At 37.6% G+C, this 19,123-nt stretch overlaps 2 protein-coding genes across 2 annotated transcripts; one reads left to right on the forward strand and one right to left on the reverse strand.

Moving 5' to 3' along the window:
• The first annotated feature begins 1,923 nt into the window (after nucleotides 1-1,923).
• LOC113641851 (acidic mammalian chitinase-like) lies at nucleotides 1,924-8,380 on the forward strand. Its single transcript, XM_047807026.1, has 11 exons — nucleotides 1,924-2,056; nucleotides 2,175-2,201; nucleotides 2,295-2,499; nucleotides 2,585-2,641; nucleotides 2,726-2,891; nucleotides 6,441-6,565; nucleotides 6,712-6,835; nucleotides 6,933-7,115; nucleotides 7,214-7,330; nucleotides 7,615-7,747; nucleotides 7,832-8,380. The coding sequence occupies exons 1-11, from the start codon at nucleotides 2,032-2,034 to the stop codon at nucleotides 8,128-8,130; spliced, it is 1,461 nt and encodes a 486-aa protein (XP_047662982.1). The 5' UTR covers nucleotides 1,924-2,031; the 3' UTR covers nucleotides 8,131-8,380.
• On the reverse strand, nucleotides 8,381-19,031 carry LOC113641852 (N-fatty-acyl-amino acid synthase/hydrolase PM20D1.2). Its single transcript, XM_027144919.2, has 13 exons — nucleotides 18,673-19,031; nucleotides 16,383-16,469; nucleotides 16,015-16,250; nucleotides 15,825-15,911; nucleotides 15,342-15,475; nucleotides 14,456-14,575; nucleotides 13,907-13,982; nucleotides 13,732-13,793; nucleotides 13,157-13,235; nucleotides 13,003-13,074; nucleotides 12,550-12,715; nucleotides 11,291-11,390; nucleotides 8,381-10,406 (listed from the first exon to the last, which is right to left on the reverse strand). Exons 1-13 carry the CDS (start codon nucleotides 18,890-18,892, stop codon nucleotides 10,277-10,279), a joined length of 1,569 nt encoding a protein of 522 aa, XP_027000720.1. The 5' UTR covers nucleotides 18,893-19,031; the 3' UTR covers nucleotides 8,381-10,276.
• Between the last annotated feature and the right edge of the window lie 92 nt (nucleotides 19,032-19,123).

Consider the following 19,123-nt stretch of genomic DNA (forward strand, 5'->3'; position numbering starts at 1 on the left):
TTTTTTGGGGGTTTTCTCACTTCTTAAATTCTGATGATTGGTCTGGCCAGTCTAAAGCCTTCAACCTTTAACTACTGAGGAAATGCTTCTCGGTAATTCTAACCAGTTTTCTGATATGAAAACCAGGAAAAATGTTTTTTTAATCAGATTTTTTGCCAGGTGTACTAACCTAATCTGCACCAACCTAGTCTGTATACAGCAATCTGTACCTAATCTGCACCAACCTAATCTGTATACAGCAATCTGTACCTAATCTGCACCAACCTAATCTGAAGAAACAAAATTGGACAAAATATGATTGAAAATCAAGAGAAAGAATGAACAGAAAACTGAGATGATTTAAATTATTATTAATATTGTTCATAGCAAATAAACTGATACATTAAAAAGTAGAAAAGTTTTTTTTAATTATTATTTTATGATAAGAAAACTGTGATAAAACAACCGTACCTTATGCAGCATAATACAGTATATTAACTTGCAAAGTTAAAATAGTTAAAGTTAAAGTAAAGCAGTAAAACAATATAAGGACATTTTGTACTAAAAATCTTAAATGATTTGCTTTACCTATAAAATGGTTTTGATTTACATATAAGATTTTACCTATAAGATGGTTTGGCTGGCATATATATATATATATATATATATATATATATATATATATATATATATATATATATATATATATATATATATATATATATATATATATATATATAAAGTTAAAGATAAGTTTCTAGTTTCTAGATAAGTTTCTAGTAAAACTGCTATACTGCTATAGTAAGCAGCTCCCAATGTTGGCCAAAATAGTAATGTCATGACAGGTGTGTATCAATTGCTGGTCTGTCTTTATTTTCACGTCTGAATTTATTCTGCTGCATAATGTATGAGCTTTTATGTTTTGGATCATAAGCAGATCCTTTCTTTCTTCACTTTTAATATTAAGCTTGGATCCAGAAATTTGGTGGCTCATCTCTATAATTTCTTCATATACCAGTTCAGATTCTTACTGCTCATGAGTGGTTTGGATCTTATGCTACAGCTTCTATATTTCTTCTCTTCGAACAGTGGATTGTGATACATTCATCCTGTTAATTGGAGGTTGGTGATGTGATCTAGATGTATACATCACAAAACAAAAGCTGGTCCCTACCATTACAGTTACAGCGGTTGGCAGTTATTGCGACTTCTTTAACTCATGTTCTGCTTCAGAAAAACACATTGAGCAACAAGAATTATTTCTGTTTCTGTAAATCTTATGCAAGAATGTTTAAGGCTGTGTTTTGCAATTTGATTTAAAAGTCAGCATGTGATTTAAATTGTAAGTAAGTAGGTAAATTAAATAAATAAATAAATACTACAGAACTATTTTAGACTTTCTTTTGTCAGGGAAATTAAATAGTTCATAGAGACACATTGTGAATACTGATTTACATGACAGTTTAAAAACCACTTCTTTTTTAAATGAACCACATCATTTCTTCACTTCTTTTTTATGCTCTACCTATAAAAAAGGTATGTGGTGTACTGCAGGAGAACAAAGCCTTTTAGTGATATTAATGTGACACTAAAGTGAAACATGAAAAGTGCAAGTCATTGTTTAGTAATAATAAATGATCCAAAGAAAGAACACATGACACAATGTTCCTGCGCATAAAACATATGAATCACTGCTAGTGATTGTCACAAGATATGCTACAGAGTTTTGTAAGGAGAAACATGAGAGTTAAAAAACCTTTCAGATTTTCATCTTTAAGCTATGCTGACTGCACAATTAATAAAACCCCAGATACTGAAAAAAATAGCATTCCAAAAATAAAGTTTAACCCGCTAAAATGTCCTTGCAATTTATTAAAAGCCATTAAGTAATGCCGATACATCTTACCAGATCATAGTATATAAACAGATTATGCAAATAGGACACTGCTGATTGGTTACTGCTCACACATTTGGCCCAGTCCTACAATATAAACCAACATAGTTCTCCTTTAGTTTGGACTGGATGAGTAGCCAGTAATAACTGCAGCCACGATGACAAGGCTTACTCTACTAGCAGGTATTCTGATCTTGTTATTCATTAATTAAACTTTTGGCTATTGACATGTTTTCTGACATCTGACTTGTATGACGTGTGTTTGAACACTGCACTTTATATTGTTTTGTTTTATTTCTAGGCTCCTGCCTGTTATTTATTCATCTTGGTGAGTTTTTTCTATGTATATTTTCAAAAATCATTTCCTTGTTTTTTGTTTGTTTGTTTTTGTTTTAAATCAAGCATTTTGTTTTAAATGTAGGTTCAGCCTATCAGCTTATATGCTACTTCACCAACTGGTCCCAGTACAGACCTGATCCAGTGAAGTTTGTGCCTTCCAATATTGATCCCTTCCTGTGCACACATCTGATCTACGCATTCTCAGTCATTAACTCTACAAATCAGCTCACAACCTACGAGTGGAATGATGAGACTCTCTACCAGTCATTCAATAGTCTGAAGCAAAGGTGAGGCTTTCTTCTTTTGCATAGATGATTTAATATTTTGGGTTAAAAAGAATTTGCTAATGCTAGATTCTAATTACTTTAACAGTAATCCAAGCTTGAAAACACTTTTGGCTGTAGGAGGATGGAACTTCGGTTCAAATCAGTAAGAGCTTTTTTGATTGGTTAGCAGATGGTTTTTTTAAATATTTTGGAAAAACAGAGACAGAACTGTATTTTCTGTGTCTAGATTCTCTACCATGGTTTCCACATCAGCAAACAGAAATACATTCATCCAGTCCTCCATCAATTTTCTAAGAAAGTATGGATTTGATGGGCTGGATCTAGACTGGGAGTACCCTGGAGCCCGTGGCAGTCCTCCAGAGGACAAGCAAAGGTTCACGCTGCTCTGTCAAGTCAGTACATCACAATATCTTTATTCTGTTTATTGACATACACTAAAATTGTTGTGCAGGTATGTAAAATTGTTGTGCAGGTATGTAAAATTGTTGTGCAGGTATGTAAAAGATTCAAAGTGTTCAGAATGATGTGGTGCCAGATGGTGTGTTTTGGTTAAAATTGGGCAAAAAAAAAAAATAAAAAAAATAGGGGAATTTCCTACCAATTTCTCTCAGGGGGTTTTTACACCTGTTCACTTCATGCATTTTCTGTGATCCGATAGCTATCCGGTCGTAAAAATACCAGGTGTAAATGCCCTTCAAAACATTTTCGAGACGGATATAAATCCAATCGCTCAAACCACGTCAGGAGGTGGTCTGGGACACATTTCATATGAAACTGGACAGGTGTAAATGAATGTGGTTGTTCAAGCCACATACGTCAGCGCTATACTCCTCCCAAACGGAAGTATGTCACTTGTAGGTGACTCACGAGTCATGCATGGCACCAGAAACAAATATGTTTTCCCACCATTACTGTCTCTGACCTTTGCATCTGTGAACATAGAGCTAATGTGACTTGCAAAAAAGCTCCAGTTTTATCTCATCTGTCTAAAGGACATTCTCCCAGAAGTTTTAAGACTTGTCATTCCAGTCTCACTTTTTTAAGTTTTGCTTTTAACAGTGGAGTCCTCCTCTGTCATCTTACATTAAGTCTACTTTGGTTAAAAAAGTGATGGACTATGTGATCTGACACTGATGTATCTTGACCTTGAAGTTCAAACCACTAATCTCTTTGGAAGTTGTTCTGGGCTCTTTGGTTACCATTCATATGATCTGTCTCTTCAATTTGGCATAAATTTTCTTATTGCAGCCATATCCTGGTAGGTTGGCTACAGTCCTGTGGACTATACATTTCTGAATAATATGTGCAACTGTAGTCACATCAAGCTGCTTGGAGATGGTCCTATAGCCTGTACCTTTAACATGCTTATCTACAATTTTCCTTCAAATATCCTGAGACATTCTCTATTTCTATGGCCATCATCTACTATTGGCCTGAGCTCGCTGGCTATAGATCACACTCTGCAGGAGTACATGGTTGGTGTCCCAGACCTCTTAGCTATGACAGAACCACTCATTCACTGCTGGGACTTCCAATGGTTCTCCAGACCATGGGAATAAGGGCGGTTGGTATCCCAGGATGCACTGGAATAGGGTAAGTCCAGTAGTCATAACGTAAGGAAGTTTTGAGCATACTCCCCCCATGGCAGACTGGAGGTGATAGCTGTACTTCAAGCTGACATTATTTCCTAACGCCTTGCAGAAGGCTCTCCATACATGAAATATGAACTGTGTGCCTCTGTCAGAGACACATCCTCTGGGATACCATAATTTCTCGAAGATTGCTTTGGTAGTTTTCATGGTGGTGGGGAGGCCTTTCAGGGTGATCAGCTTGCAAGCCTTAGAAAACCGATCTACCACCTTGAGTATGGTTGTGAATCCTTGTGAGTTGGGGAGATTGGTGATAAATTCTGCGATGTGGGACCATTGACGTGTTAGTTGACGTGTTGAGCCTGTCTGAGCACAGGCTGAGCATGCCTCTACGAAACTCTTGGTGTCTGTAGCCAGAGAAGGCCAACAGAAGGCATTGTGAGTGAGCCATGTAGTTCGTTGGATGCCTGGGTGTCCTGAGCTCCGGGAGGTATGAACCCATTCCAGGATGCGTTGCCTAAGATCTGTGGGTACATATTGCAGAATAGTAGGGCATTCTGGTTGGGGCCGTTCCCTCTGTTGTGCTTGTCATATTTCCTCCATGTGGTCCTATTGTATGGACCACATGGAGGTAAGTGGCCTGTAAGTATAAAGAATAATGCCCATCTGGCCTGGCAAGGATTCAGACGTTTGGCACTCTTGAGTTATTCCAAGTTCTCATGGTCCGTTAGGACATAAAATGGACATTGCGCCCCCTCCAACCAGTGTCTCCATTCCACCAAGGCCTCCTTGATAGAGAGCAATGGTTCCCGGTTTCCCACGTCATAGTTGGCTTCGGCCGAGGTGAGCTTTGTAGAATAGAATGCACATGGGTGTTACTTTGGCTAGGGATCCCATGACTTTGGGAGAGCACAGCCCCATTCTGGTACATGAAGCATCTACTTCCTCGATGAATGGCAGGAGGGGGTCTGGGTGTTGCAGGATGGGGGCTGTGGTGAATCTATTCTTGAGGTCATTGAAGGCAATTTGTGCAGTCTGTGGACTAGTGGTCTGAGGAATGGGTATTTTACTGTAAAAGTGTTCAGTCCCCTGTAGTCCTTAATGTAGTCCTCCATGGTCTTGGTCTCTAGTCTGGAAAGTGGGTAGATACGGCACATAGGCGGCACAGTGTTAGAGAGCAAGTGTTGGGCAGAGTGTGATATGCTGAATACCTCCCTTAGGTCATCGTATACTGTTAATATGTATGGAGGACAGCTTGTGGACTCACTATGGATGTGCTATGACATGGAAGATTCTGTGGCATTTGAGGGAGAGGAGTCAGCAGAATCCATGTGCGGATAATACAGCTTTAATGACACCACAAACTTGACACCAAATCGGCAGGCAATAGGGAAGAACCAGTAAATAGGCAGAGTTCATTAACCAGAAATAGTAATCCAAATGGGCAAAATAATCCGATAAGGGAAAGGTGAAAGACGTAGTAAATCCAATGACAAAAGGCAGGGTCATACACAGAAAAGGCAAAAAAACAGAATGAGCAGGAAAAACAAGGCTTGGTAACTGGAACCCATACTATAGCCGTTTGTGGCTAGCTTACATGCCGACACATCCAGAACTCGAAACCGGAAGTGACCTCGACTGAACCCAGAAGTTAGTATTCTGGCAAAGGCTCCACCAAGGGAACTGGCGAGGATGTTCTTACAATGACACATTCAAGTTTAACACACTTTAGTATTAGTTTAGTTTAGTTTGTCCCTATGGTCAAATTATTTTCAATCTTTTCTACCACTGTTTTTGTCCAGGTCAGTTTCATTAGTTTGTTTCTATAAATGCTTCTGTTAAACCAAATTCAAAAGCAATGTCTGGTTTTCAAGTTATTTCAGTGACCATATTTCTTTCTATAATGGAAAGGTACAAACAATTTTGTCCAAGTGTGTATAGATATCTAGCTATATTATTTTCATTAAAGCAATTAAATATATGCAGAAAACATCTATCCTGACTATTAAATTTCTTTTAATTTCAGATTTTTTGGATTTATAGGATGATGCAAAATAAGTTTAAATAATGCTGGAATAAACAATCAAAGGCTGTAGCTGGTATTGTCTTTAAATATTAAAGTACAGAATTTCAGTTAAAGTTACAGAACTGTTCAGTCAGGTCTTTGATGTAGTGTGTAAGCTTATTCATTAGCCTCACCTACCATTTCTACTGTTTGGTGTATTTCATCACAGCCATTTATATGGTCTGACATTTGTATACAATTGTCTAGATTATTACTACTGAGTCATTTTACATCAATCTTTACAATATTGTGATAGAACACTAATACATTTGTATTTTGCCCTGTAGGAACTTCAACAGGCCTATGAGGCTGAAAGCAATGCTACAGGACATCCCCGTCTTATGCTCACTGCTGCAGTGGCTGCTGGGAAATTAACTATAGATGCTGGATATGAAATTGCTGAGATTGCCAAGTAGGCTATGTTTGCAGAAAGACAATAAGTTCCATTGCAAGTTCATAAACGTTAAAACAAGTTACATTTTTTGATAATGAAGGAGCTTGAAATTTTAGTAAAAGTGGCAACATTTATAACTAATTATATTGTTATTAATTATACAGGTACCTGGACTTCATTAGCGTGATGACCTATGACTTTCATGGGACTTGGGAGAGTGTCACTGGCCACAACAGTCCTCTGTATCAATGGTCTCAGGAAACAGGAGATCAAATCTACCTTAATACTGTAAAGACAAACTTTCTACAATTTCACTTATACCTGAGTTTGGCAATCAGAGATATATTGCATATATTGCTATAACATATTCTTCCTGATTTTGCAGAATTTTTCAATGACATACTGGAAGAATCAGGGTGCTCCAGTGGAGAAACTGAGGATGGGGTTTGCTACATATGGCAGAACTTTTCAGCTGTCATCTGCAGCGAGTGGCCTGGGAGCACCAACAAGTGGCCCTGCTTCTGCTGGCACCTACACCAGGGAGGCAGGCTTCTGGTCTTATTATGAGGTTTGTACACAGCTTACTGCATGTGAGCCATCCACACTTTACTGTGATGTTCTATAAAAGACTTAATGAACTAGCAGTAAATGATTATTTCCCATCAGGTCTGCAGCTTCCTTCAAGGAACCAGCACACAATGGATCCAGGATCAAAAAGTACCCTATGCCACGAAAGGGGGTCAGTGGGTTGGCTTTGACAACAAGGACAGCTTTAACACAAAGGTAAGAGTTTTAAGAGCAAATTGAATTTGGTGCAAAAGTTTTTTAGTACTACATGTATACATCAACTTGCAACTAACAATTCCAGGAAGAGATTATAGTCCAAGTGCGCAGAATAAATATAATATATGCAGAAGTGTGATATGATACATTGAACATGTTCAGAAAATGCTAGAAAAAATACCTTAATCCCAAAATTGTAATAAGATAAATTTTATCGATCATCAGCAGCTACCTAATTTCTATACAGATTGAAGAGAGACCTTACTGGTTCCTTTCTGTTTTAGGTGAACTACCTCAAAGATAATAACTTTGGAGGGGCCTTTGTGTGGGCTCTTGATTTGGATGATTTTACTGGACAGTTCTGTGGACTAGGAAACTACCCTCTCATCAATGAGCTCAAGAAACTGCTAAGCAATGGTATGTCAGCAAATTGCAATACGTTAGTTACTGATCATATGAATTTCCCTGAATTTAATTCCTCATCTGCTCCTCCTATTGAAGTTCCTCCTGCTGAAGGTCCATCTGCTCCTGCGGCCGAATCTCCTGCAACTGAATCTCCTGCAGCTAAAACTCCTGCAACTGAAACTCCTGCAACTGAAACTCCTGCAACTGAAACTCCTGCAACTGAAACTCCTCCTGCTGTTCCACATCAGTTTTGTACAGCAAAGAATGATGGTATTTACGCAAATCCCTTTGACAACAAAAATTTCATCATGTGTTCTGCTGGAAGACAATTTGTACTAATATGCCCTGGTGGCACCATCTTCAGTGAGAGCTGTCAATGCTGCAACTGGCCATAAAACTGCCACAGGTTATTAATGAACGCCTGATTTAAATTACAGAATCAAAATCAGCACAGAAATGGTTGAACATGGCTACACAGCTGGTGTGTTACTATTGCAATCATTGTATTTCTTTCTCTGTAAAAAAAAATATTTTATTTGTTCTTATTTTTAACCATTAATCTTTTCTAATGTGATTTAATTGTGAGTAGTATTTAATTTTTCTGTAGCATTGGCTTAAATAAAGTTATATAGACAGTCATACAAATTATGATGCTCTTTGTTTTTATTCCAGAATATGCAAAGTAGTTGAAAGTAGTATATAAAATAAAACACATTTTTTCCTATCAACAAACCCATAAGCTTAGACAATTCAATCATGTAATCCTTTACAATCTCAGAGTTCTCGAATGATCTACCAGTTACAGAGCACAGTAACTTATTTTGGAGAATGATCACATACTACTGAATTTCAAGATGAATTGGTTCAGTATACAGTATAAGTCCATTGAGAAGTCATTAGTTTTTCTGGGGGGGAAAAAAAAATCACAATAACTGTGACTGTTCAAATCTCCAGTTTACTGTCACTTACACTAATAATGTACATATAAAACTCTACAATGAGGATGTTTATTAAAAAGGAATCAACATATTTATCAGCACACAAATAAATCACATCAGTGCATCACAAAAAAGTGCATCAAAAGCATGGCAAATAATCTCAGTGTTGCAGTATGAAATGTTGCAGTGTTTCGTGGAGTCCGTCATTGTGTCATTAAGTATGAAAGCAAGCCTAACACATTATGTATAATTGATTCAATCATACGTTCACATTCAGGTGCTGGGATTCAGGCTGTGTATTTAGACAAAAGTATCTGGATACCTGACAATTTCATGGGATGTCTTTGTATGATGGATCATTAAAATTTTCCATTCTTTAGATCTAAGGGGCCCAAAAATAGAAAAAAACAATCTATAAAGACATGGTTTGCGAAGGTTAAAGCGGATGAATTCTAGTGGTCTGCACAAAGCCCTCACATCAACCCAATAGAACACTTTTGGGATAAACTGGAATTCCTGACCTCACTACAGCTTTTTGGCAGAATGAATGCAAATCCTCACAGCCACACTCCAAACTCTAGTAGAAAGCCTTCACAAAAGAGGTTATAGGTGGACTAAATCTGCAACAGGATGTTCAAAAACCACAATGTACCCTGTATAGTGGTTTAGTGCAAGCAGTACAAGACAGTAGCGAGACCAGCTATGCTGTATGGGTTAGAGACTGTGGCAGTGAGGAAAAGACATGAGGCAAAGATCTAGGGTAGCAGAGTTGAGGATGTTGAGGTTCTATTTAGAAGTGACTAGGATTGACAGGATTAGGAACTAGCATATCAGAGGGACAACTCAAGTTGCCTGTTTTGGGGACAAGGTCAGAGAGGCTAGATTGAGACAGTTTGGGCATGGAGAGTGGTTATATTGGTAGAAGGATGAAGGTAGAAGAATGTTGGAGATGGAGCTACCAGTTAAGAGGTCAAGAGGTTGGGCAGAGAGTTGATATATGGATGTGTTGAAAGAAGACGAAGTTAATTGGTACTAGAGTAGAGGTTGCTGAGGATAGAGTTAGGTGGAAACAGATTATTCACTGTGGCGTGGTGACCCCTAACGGGAAAAGCTGAAATGAGAAGAAGTGTATCTGCAAATACACAGAGCTCATTTGTTCATATGTCTGATGTCATTATTTGGAATTCACCAGTCACATTTATATTGAAACTGGGATCATAAAGAAAAACAAGAGAGCATCATGGCAATATTAAACAGCACAGTTTTTATTTCTAAAGCATCTAAAACTATTCCTTTTATCAAAATCCCATTCCCTTTTCTACAAATGGCTCCTAATGACTGCAAACTAAATGAAGGCCAATTGACACCCACTGTGTACATTGTACATGCACTGCATTTAAAATTATCCCTGAAGTTGGCTGCTCGGATTAAGGTGCTACAAAGATTAATGAATTCATAATTCATAATGGAATAATCTGATCGATCAATCAATACAAAGTTGTAAATTGCCTTGTGTATCAAAATATCTTGATAATTTGATTATGCAATCTTAAACCATGAAGATTACGTTAAAGGGGTCTGAAACACACTTGTCCAGAAGAGATCAGAGATCGTGTTGGCTGGTGTGAGATGGTGGTAGTTTTTTGATGTCACTGTTCTGGATGAGTCGAAAGAAAAAAAGCACAAGCTCCTCATAGTTTTTGCGGGAGATCCTTTCGTTGATGCCATGGAATCTAAACACAGGTGTAAAACAGAAACAGATGACCTCATAGGATAGCTGACATTTCTTCCTGAATATTAACCTGTTATGTTGCTAGGATCTGAAAACATAAGGGCTATAGAGGCCTGGAGATATTTTAAAGAGATATGTATAAGTAAGTGTATACCACAAGACCTTTGCAGTGTTAGTATAGCATGCTAACTGTTTAATACAAAGCAGCTGATTACCTAAAGCACCTCACAGCAAGACAGTCTACCCTTTTTCATTCATTCAGCTTTTATACACAAGTATATGAGGCGTGGATATTTATATATTTAGATAAATACATACATACTTTTGAATTTACCAGTAGTTAAACAAATAGGCTACTGACTCCTTGGTCAGTGTCACACAGCACTTATCTTTGGACCATGTGTCATGAGTCAAACCATACTGTAGCTTCATGGAAGTCTACATATTCTACAAACATGTACTTTGGTTTGTGTACATTACTGTATGATCGATCGATCGATCGATCGATCGATCTATGTCTTCATTTTTGTTGTTTAGTCACAGGACTGGTCCAGCAATAATTTGTGTGTACACACACACACACACACACATAATCACAACTGCCTTTCCCCTTACTCACTTAAAATATATAGTAGACAATAAAGTGAATATCTCTTGTTTCAGGTTTATAAAAAGTGCAGAGGCATGTACTCGTGTGTCAAATTTTGGTGTTACTGTAATGCACAATGTATTAAAGTGGCAGTGATGTGAAAGGCAACTTTATTGCTTGAATGAATCAGGGCTACAGAATTATCTCTAGAGTGGTTTTATGCCCTAAAATGCCACCTTTATCACCACCAAATCCTGCCTTTAACACTTTTATACTATATACACTTATATACTCACCTCTGGGTGTCTCCTGGTTTGAACCAAGTTGGGGCAAAGCGATAAATCTCCTTTGTCAGTGGGGTATAATGACGGCTATCAGTGTTGCCCACACAGATACCTGCAAAGCATTAGAGCAGTGTAAGAGGAAAAGCAATGACTGAACAGATAAATGGTAAAAACAGGTGGTTGACACCTGCTGAAATCTCTCTAAAACTGTGTTAAAAAAAGGCACAGAATGGACTTTGTGTTAAGATAGGTACTTCAGGAGGGGTCATCAGTAATAATTTTAGATCACAACACTATATTGCGAAAATTATAACACCTGTACATCATAAGCTATGTGTAGTACGTAACGTCGATGTATACTGCAGCAATACAATTTCCCTTCTCAGAATCTAAGGGGCCCAGACCTGTTCAGGCATAACAATGCCTCTTTGTACACAACAAGGTCTGTGAAGACTTGTTTGTTGTAGAAAAATCTGAGTGGTCTGCACAGAGACCTGACCTCAGCCCAACTGTATAGCTTTGGAACAAACTGAAATGCTGACTGCACTACAAACCTCTTTGCCTGACATCAGCTCCTGACTTTAATAATATTCTTAGCTGAATTTTGTCTAATCCCCAGAGCCATACTCCAAAATCTACTAGAAAGTCTTCACAAAAATTGAGGGTTATTATAACAGCAAAATTGGGGGCTAAATGTTAGGAACGAGATGTTTAAAAATGCAGATATAGGTATAATGATCAAACTATTTCCCACTACACTAAAGTGTATTATATTTTTAATTGTAAATATTGTAAGTATATTTGTTTATTTGAATTTCTGTGATTTTTGTTTCTCACTGAATATTACCTAGTTAAGAAAAGCTTCAGTGCTTTTGAGTACAACATTGCAGACACTATCAATGTTGTCGACCTAATTTTAGAAAAAGCCTTTTAATTTTCTAGCTTATGAGAATTGAACAAAATATCAGATCAACATATGAAAACAAAACACACATAAATATGCAGTAAACTTCAATCACAGACATTGTGCTTGTCCTATTACACAATACACTATCTGACATAGATTTTTGCTCACTGAGGCTCAGCAAAAAAAAAAAAAAAACATGGAGAATTGTATTTATTGTTGATATATTGTTTATACTGCTAATAACTGAAATAAGAATGATTTCATATAAGAATTATAAATATATTTAATGAGGACATGGAAACGCTGTAGATTTCAGCAGCTTAAGTGTCACTTAAATAGTATGAGCAAAGTAAATATATTTGACCTGGAGCAACAGTCACAAAAGGAAATATGTCCAACACCGTCTTCTTAATAACCTGAAACCCAAACGACTGCTCATCATAGGAGCTGATGGGTAGCGGGTCAAAGCCATTCATCAGCTCTAATTTTACACGATCATCTGATATAGTGGATTCAATCAACTCCAGTACCTACAGAAAATCGGAAGTTGGTAGGAAACAGATAATTATCGTTACACAGTGTCATACAGTATAGCATATACACCAATGTACCAATATGTCCACTTTGCATGTCTTAAATTCATGCCAAACAATCTGCACCATGCTAGCTAACCTAAAAACAGCAGGAAAATTTATCCCCAGAGCAGATTTTATCAACTGGCACTGCCTCATGATATAAGCCATCTGTACCATACATAAGAACCTGCATTCAAAGCAGACTGAACACAGTCAACATTTCCACTGAAGCATTCTCTGACCTCTTGCAGTGTTTGGGCAGAGTGGATACGAAGATTCACAATAGCCTCTGCATGTGCCGGGAGGACATTGGTCTGTTGATGGAGAGGGAATGAGGTGAGTAGATTGAAATGATTGAACTGTGTTTGTATTATAGACGAAACTACAGTATTCAACCTTTACTCCAGAGTTGAACATGGTGACCGCTGTGGTAGTGCGCACGAAAGCATTCATGTCAGGCTTCTTCTCCATTACCCTGCAAACACACATCTGTTTAGGTCAAGTGCATAAATGCAGTTCATCATTTCCTCCAGGATTCACAGTTTTGCAGTCACAGAAATAAACACAAAATCAAGCGAACTCTTTGAAATTCAGAAGAGCTTACAAGTGTTCAGAATTACTTCTGATTTTTCTATAGATTTGGGTCAGACACATCATATGAAGTCATAACAACACTCTTTGACTCACGTGCATGGAACATGAGTAGTTATGATAGAAAGTAATTACAAGTGTGTCTACACTGGCAGTTGCTCGAAAGAAGAATCCAGTGCTTTTTCCATAGAAAAGCACAAAAAACTGCAAGTTTCATTTAAAAAACACATTTAAAAAAAAAAAACTGCTGCAAAACTTTTGGCAGCAACAATCACAAAAAAAAAAATTAAATCCTGGAGGGATTAATTAATCTTAAGGAAATTATGGGAAAGGTAGCAGCATGTTCTGTATGTAATAATACTACACGACTTATCAGTTACCTGCTAATCAAAGGGCTGAAAAGCCACAGATTGGACATGATGAATCGGAGAGGCAAGCCAAACTGCAACAAAAAATCACAAGATTTAGTGAAAGCTAAATCTTTACATCACCTAATGGTTTTACAATGTCAGAATGAAGAATGTGTTGTTTTTTTTAGCTCTACCTCAGATTTACCTTATGTGCGAGGTGTTCAAATGTGCTTCGTTCAGGGCCAGAACCAAACAGTCTAGGCATTGGGTATTCCTCCAACCTGCACATAGAACAATGCAAAAATATTTTATGCTACATGTTCCTAAAAACAAAATTAGCTAATGTAATGTTCAAAAGTAAAATGAACATATGTAAAATGTTGTAGAATGATTTCATGCAAGTTATATTTATGCTGGGATAACTTTTTAAGAAGGAAAAATTTGTGGTCATGTATTATCAATGTAGACATACAGTATAAGAAAGCTCGTTTTGAAGCAGTTTAGAATTTGCAAAATATTTCACATTGCATTATATTTTGACAGTTCTGGTTAGTGATAACTGTATACTGTATATAGTACAGCTGGAAAAAAGAGAGAATGCAAAAGAAAGATTTTAGAGTTTAAGACTGAATTTTCATTAGGGAGATGTTTTAAATAGAAGACAGACGAAAGAGAAAAGCAAAAGATGAAAGGAAAAGAATGAGAATAACAATAACTATATATAATACTGCAAGCTTGTGTGGTTTCAGTTCACCTTGTGATTGCAGCTGCCAGGATGCCAATGCTGGTTTGCTTGGGAGGCATGGAGGAATGACCTGGCTTCATACTGACACTCAGCTTTACTGTGGCATGCCCTTTCTCACTTACACCTATCCTACAACATGCATATTAACATGATAAATACACCTGGATAAACAAAAGGCTGAAAAAGAGTCATTTCATATGGTACAGTTAAAGAACTATTGGCACATTCGGCTGTGGAGCTGTTTCTCCTCTAACGACCCTGGGCACCTGGGACTCAATAAAGAACCAATGAAACCGGCTATCAGCGTGCAGGTGGAACCAGTGTGCAGGTGGAACCAGTGTGCAGGTGGAACCAGTGTGCAGGTGGAACCAGTGTGCAGGTGGAACCAGTGTGCAGGTCCAACTTCTGGGAGGACAGTGATCCAAAACATGCATACAACTACACACAAAAACCTGTGGTTCAATGACCACAGAATCAAGCTTCTGTTCTTACATGGCCATCCCATTCCCCCTAACCTGAACCCCACAGAACAGTTATGGGTGGAGGATCTGGATAGGTTTTTTAGTGTTTTTTAAATGTTTTTAGATTCTTTATTCTGTACTCTCAAATCTCCATAAACATTATATGAGTAGATCTGCAAAGTACTATTTCACTATTAGCACAGGTGCCAATAATTCTGACACCTGTAGTTTATTCTACAAGTAATTTAGAATAAAATAAATACACTTGATTGAATGGTTATGTTTCTCCTATATTTTTGAGTGAGTGATAAAGGCAATTAACCACTAATATATTTTTCCTAAGCTTTTTACCCATCTTTAACCAGGGTGCCAATAATTCTGGAGATGAATGTACATAGACCATAAAGTGAAAAGTCTCATTAAAAAGGTCTTACAGTGCAGCTGGTCCATCTAGACCACTTATAATTCCATCCAATACAGCAAGGCCTTCATCTACAAGAAAGTGTAGCTTCACCCCACGATTCTTCAGCAGTTTGACTATGTTTGCTGCTCCAGCATGGCCGTGCACCTGTAAAGACAAATCAGGATGTCAAACATCATCAGGTTAAAACAGAAAATGTGTGAAGAATGCATATGCAATGCAGTTAATTATAAATATAATTTTAGTTATATTTGTTAAATTACTAAAATATATATATATATGTACAGCTATCAGAAGGCTCCCCAGTTAAATGCACAGGCCTTGTGGGTCCATTTCCATGAAAATCATCCATTAATAATAAGAAACACGCTGTTGTCTTTGTAGTAGATTCTGCAAATTTAGTTCTATGGATTCAAAAGTGATGATGTGGGTGAAAGGGAAATTCACTGCTAAGGAGGGATTGGAACATGATTGTTAACGGATGTGAATGTCTCACCTCCTCATCATGACCCAGACCAATGTAGAACCCTCGCTGTGGAACATATCCTCGCTCCAACAAGTACTCCAGAGCTTGAAGGATCCCCTTCACAGGCAAATGTAACAGTATTCAGGAGCAGTTTGCACAGACAAATGTAATATTGTCTTAACCAACAAAAGGAAATTGCTGCCCACCAGGCCCACCATACCATGACAGACTGTTTATTGTCTATGGTTCCTCGTCCATAAATGAATCCATTCAGCTCTTTGGCTGAAAAGGGTGGCACATCCCACCCGTCAGTCTCATTGGCTGGCACCACGTCAATATGCGCCAGCAGCATGTATGGCACGAGCTCAGGATCGGTGCCTGACACGGTGAACAGGTGGCTGTAGTTCTCCACCACCTCATGTTTAACCAGACTGGATGAGAAGATTGTTGGGAAGACTGAAAGAGACCAGTAGATAAAAGCCAACAGAGAGATGTGAAATAATAATATAATCTCAAATAATTAGAAATAATATAAAAATACTTTTTGTGAATAATTGGCCCTGTGTCCAGACCAGAAGAATGTCTAACCTCTTTTTAGAAGACGGTTGAAGTCTTCCAGAGCACTTGTGTTCTGATGAGACACTGAGAAGGACACGGTGGGAATACGAATGGCCTCTGGAGAAAACAGAATTAACAGAAATATTTTTTCTGTTTGAAAGAAAGTGATTGCACATTCATTTATCTTGTGTAACTGCTTTATCCGGGAACCCTAAAACCCAAAATGGGGAGACACCATAAATATAATAGTGTTCATGCAACAGTGTTACTTAATATGTGAATGTAATTGTGCCTAGATGTTGAAATAAGAAGCCGCTTATTGGCAAGACACATGACTAATGAAATAAGTGTGAGTGTTTTTATCCAATAATTAATAATTCACAGATTTAATCTAGCCATGGGGGCACGGTGGCTTAGTGGGTAGCACGTTCGCCTCACACCTCCAGGGTCGGGGTTCGATTCCTGCCTCTGCCTTGTGTGTGCGGAGTTTGCATGTTCTCCCCTCGGGGGTTTCCTCTGGGTACTCCGGTTTCCTCCCCCAGTCCAAAGACATGCATGGTAGGTTAATTGGCATCTCTGGAAAATTGTCCGTAGTGTGTGAATGCGTGAGTGAATGAGAGTGTGTGTGTGTGTGTGTGTGTGTGTGTGTGTGCGCCCTGCGATGGGTTGGCACTCCGTCCAGGGTCTATCCTGCCTTGATGCCCGATGACACCTGAGATAGGCACAGGCTCCCCGTGACCCGAGAAGTTCGGATAAAGCGGTAGAAAATGAATGAATGAATGAATAATCTAGCCATTTCCTGTTTAATAGCCTATAATACTGAGATTGATAAATCAACACTCTGGAACATATTGCTCATTTCACCATATGAGCTAACACTTACAGCTCCATAACAATTACCATTTTGTCTCTAAATAAACAAAGTTTTAATACCTTGATTAGTGATTATTTAAATATTATTGTGCAATTATATTTCAATAAATTGATTAAATTGTCAAATTATTACTCTACATTCTAATTAAGATGTAACAGCTTTGGGTTGCATTTTATAAAATCTGAATAATTGAATAATTGTCATATTATGATGCGTCTGTGCTTCGTTCAGATTATTCATTTCTAGTCGTGTCAAAATAAATAAACACTCTTACAATTCTTTCTACTACCTTGTGCCAGATTGATATGATAGCCATGTATTACTTCTAATGTACTCTGTTTTTGTCAGTAGAATGACATATAATACACTAATGATAATGAGCAAATAAATGCCAGCCATATAACTCCCTAACAATGTACGTGTTATGATATATGATGCCAAGATAAGTTTGAAATGTGCTTCGTTTGAAAAAACAGCTAAAATGTATTTGTGAAGAACAAACAGATGTGCTTGGGACATACACACATTTGCATTTATGCACAAACCAATGATTATATAGGGATTCAAAAGTGTAATCAAAGTCTCTAAGGCCCCCTAGTGGCTGGCTGCAGTACAACTGTGCTGTGACCCTGCACATTTCCATGTAACTGGGACAGATGGAAATCTTTAAATTAAGTTAAACTTATTTTAAGGAATAATTTTAATAAACAGTTCTGTAATACACCAATATTTGTTTCTTGTGATACATGTGTTTTATGGAAGTTAAAGGGCATGGTTTAAAAGCTAATTAATAGTTTTGTAGTTGGAAAGGTTATATTCCATCATAATTTACGTTTGACTGTATGACCCACTACATAACACTCAAAATATTTAGAAAAGTTTTTAGCCAATCTCTAATTTTAAAATAAACTGCATTGTCATAATGCACGTGCTAATATTACCATGCTCGTATCTACTGCGCAAGCTCCAGGTGTCTATCTGCTCGTATCTACTGCGCATGCTCCAGGTGTGACCAAAGTTTCCAAACTGCTTTAAAATTACCTAAGATGTCGAACTCCTATTTCGACTGAAAAAAGCTTTAAAAAAACCAGAACGAGAGTGAATGGTGCTACAATGTCCTGTCATAATATTCAGCCATCAGTATTGTTTATAGAACTAAACATAAACGCGATGAAATCATACTCACTCACTTGTTATCAGAACATAATATTTGTTTTGCCCATCACCATGACAACTAGTCAAAGTCCAAACTACTAATCATACTTATACACGTGTAGACTCTGTGTAATCAATCCCCTGTCAAGCTACAGGATTTCAGTGCTTACAGATAACGGTCTGTTCACAAAGGCTTTTTTATTAGTTGTTTCTTCGTTTAATAAGAACATCCGCATGTGGTGTCCGAAGCACTGCATATTTGAAACGAGTCAAATAAATAAACTCCTTCACCTTTGAAATTTTCGAGCAGGATCTCTCTCTGTTCGGTGCTTATATCAGATGATATGTATGTTGTTTTTTCCCATTGTGCAAGCTGAAGTCCTGCATTTACGTCTAACGTAAAAGTTCGTGTTGTAGCCACGAGAAACAAAATAAGCAGCGTAAAGAACAGACTTAACGCCACCACTTTTATAAATGTGATTATTCTCGGCAGAGTGCTGTGACCGGTCATTTTACAGAAAAAGAGACACTGAATAAAGTTGCCAGGTCAACATGCAGTTACAAACGTTAAATAAATGGTTTAAAATCATATTTCCTAAGTGTTCATGATAAATTTACTTATGAACAGATTCTAAAATTAGAAACCGTACATTGTGCATTTATTGTTTTTTCCCCTGCACTATTTAACCTGTTCTTTTACAACAATCATAAAAGGTATTAAATAACACGAACCTGGCAACAC

This window comes from Tachysurus fulvidraco, chromosome 23 (assembly GCF_022655615.1).
Source record: "Tachysurus fulvidraco isolate hzauxx_2018 chromosome 23, HZAU_PFXX_2.0, whole genome shotgun sequence".
Lineage (NCBI taxonomy): Eukaryota > Metazoa > Chordata > Actinopteri > Siluriformes > Bagridae > Tachysurus > Tachysurus fulvidraco.

What these genes read in the sequence shown, in the direction of transcription:
- LOC113641851 (XM_047807026.1), top strand. Translation starts at nt 2,032, where the DNA reads ATGACAAGGCTTACTCTACTAGCAG. An exon ending in TTCAATAGTCTGAAGCAAAG is followed by an intron (nt 2,500 to 2,584) that starts GTGAGGCTTTCT and finishes TTACTTTAACAG; the next exon opens with TAATCCAAGCTTGAAAACAC. An exon ending in AGGACAGCTTTAACACAAAG is followed by an intron (nt 7,331 to 7,614) that starts GTAAGAGTTTTA and finishes TTTCTGTTTTAG; the next exon opens with GTGAACTACCTCAAAGATAA.
- LOC113641852 (XM_027144919.2), bottom strand. Translation starts at nt 18,892, where the DNA reads ATGACCGGTCACAGCACTCTGCCGAGAATAATCACATTTATAAAAGTG. An exon ending in CAACCGTCTTCTAAAAAGAG is followed by an intron (nt 16,251 to 16,382) that starts GTTAGACATTCT and finishes GGTCTCTTTCAG; the next exon opens with TCTTCCCAACAATCTTCTCA. An exon ending in TGTTCAACTCTGGAGTAAAG is followed by an intron (nt 13,075 to 13,156) that starts GTTGAATACTGT and finishes CTCCATCAACAG; the next exon opens with ACCAATGTCCTCCCGGCACA.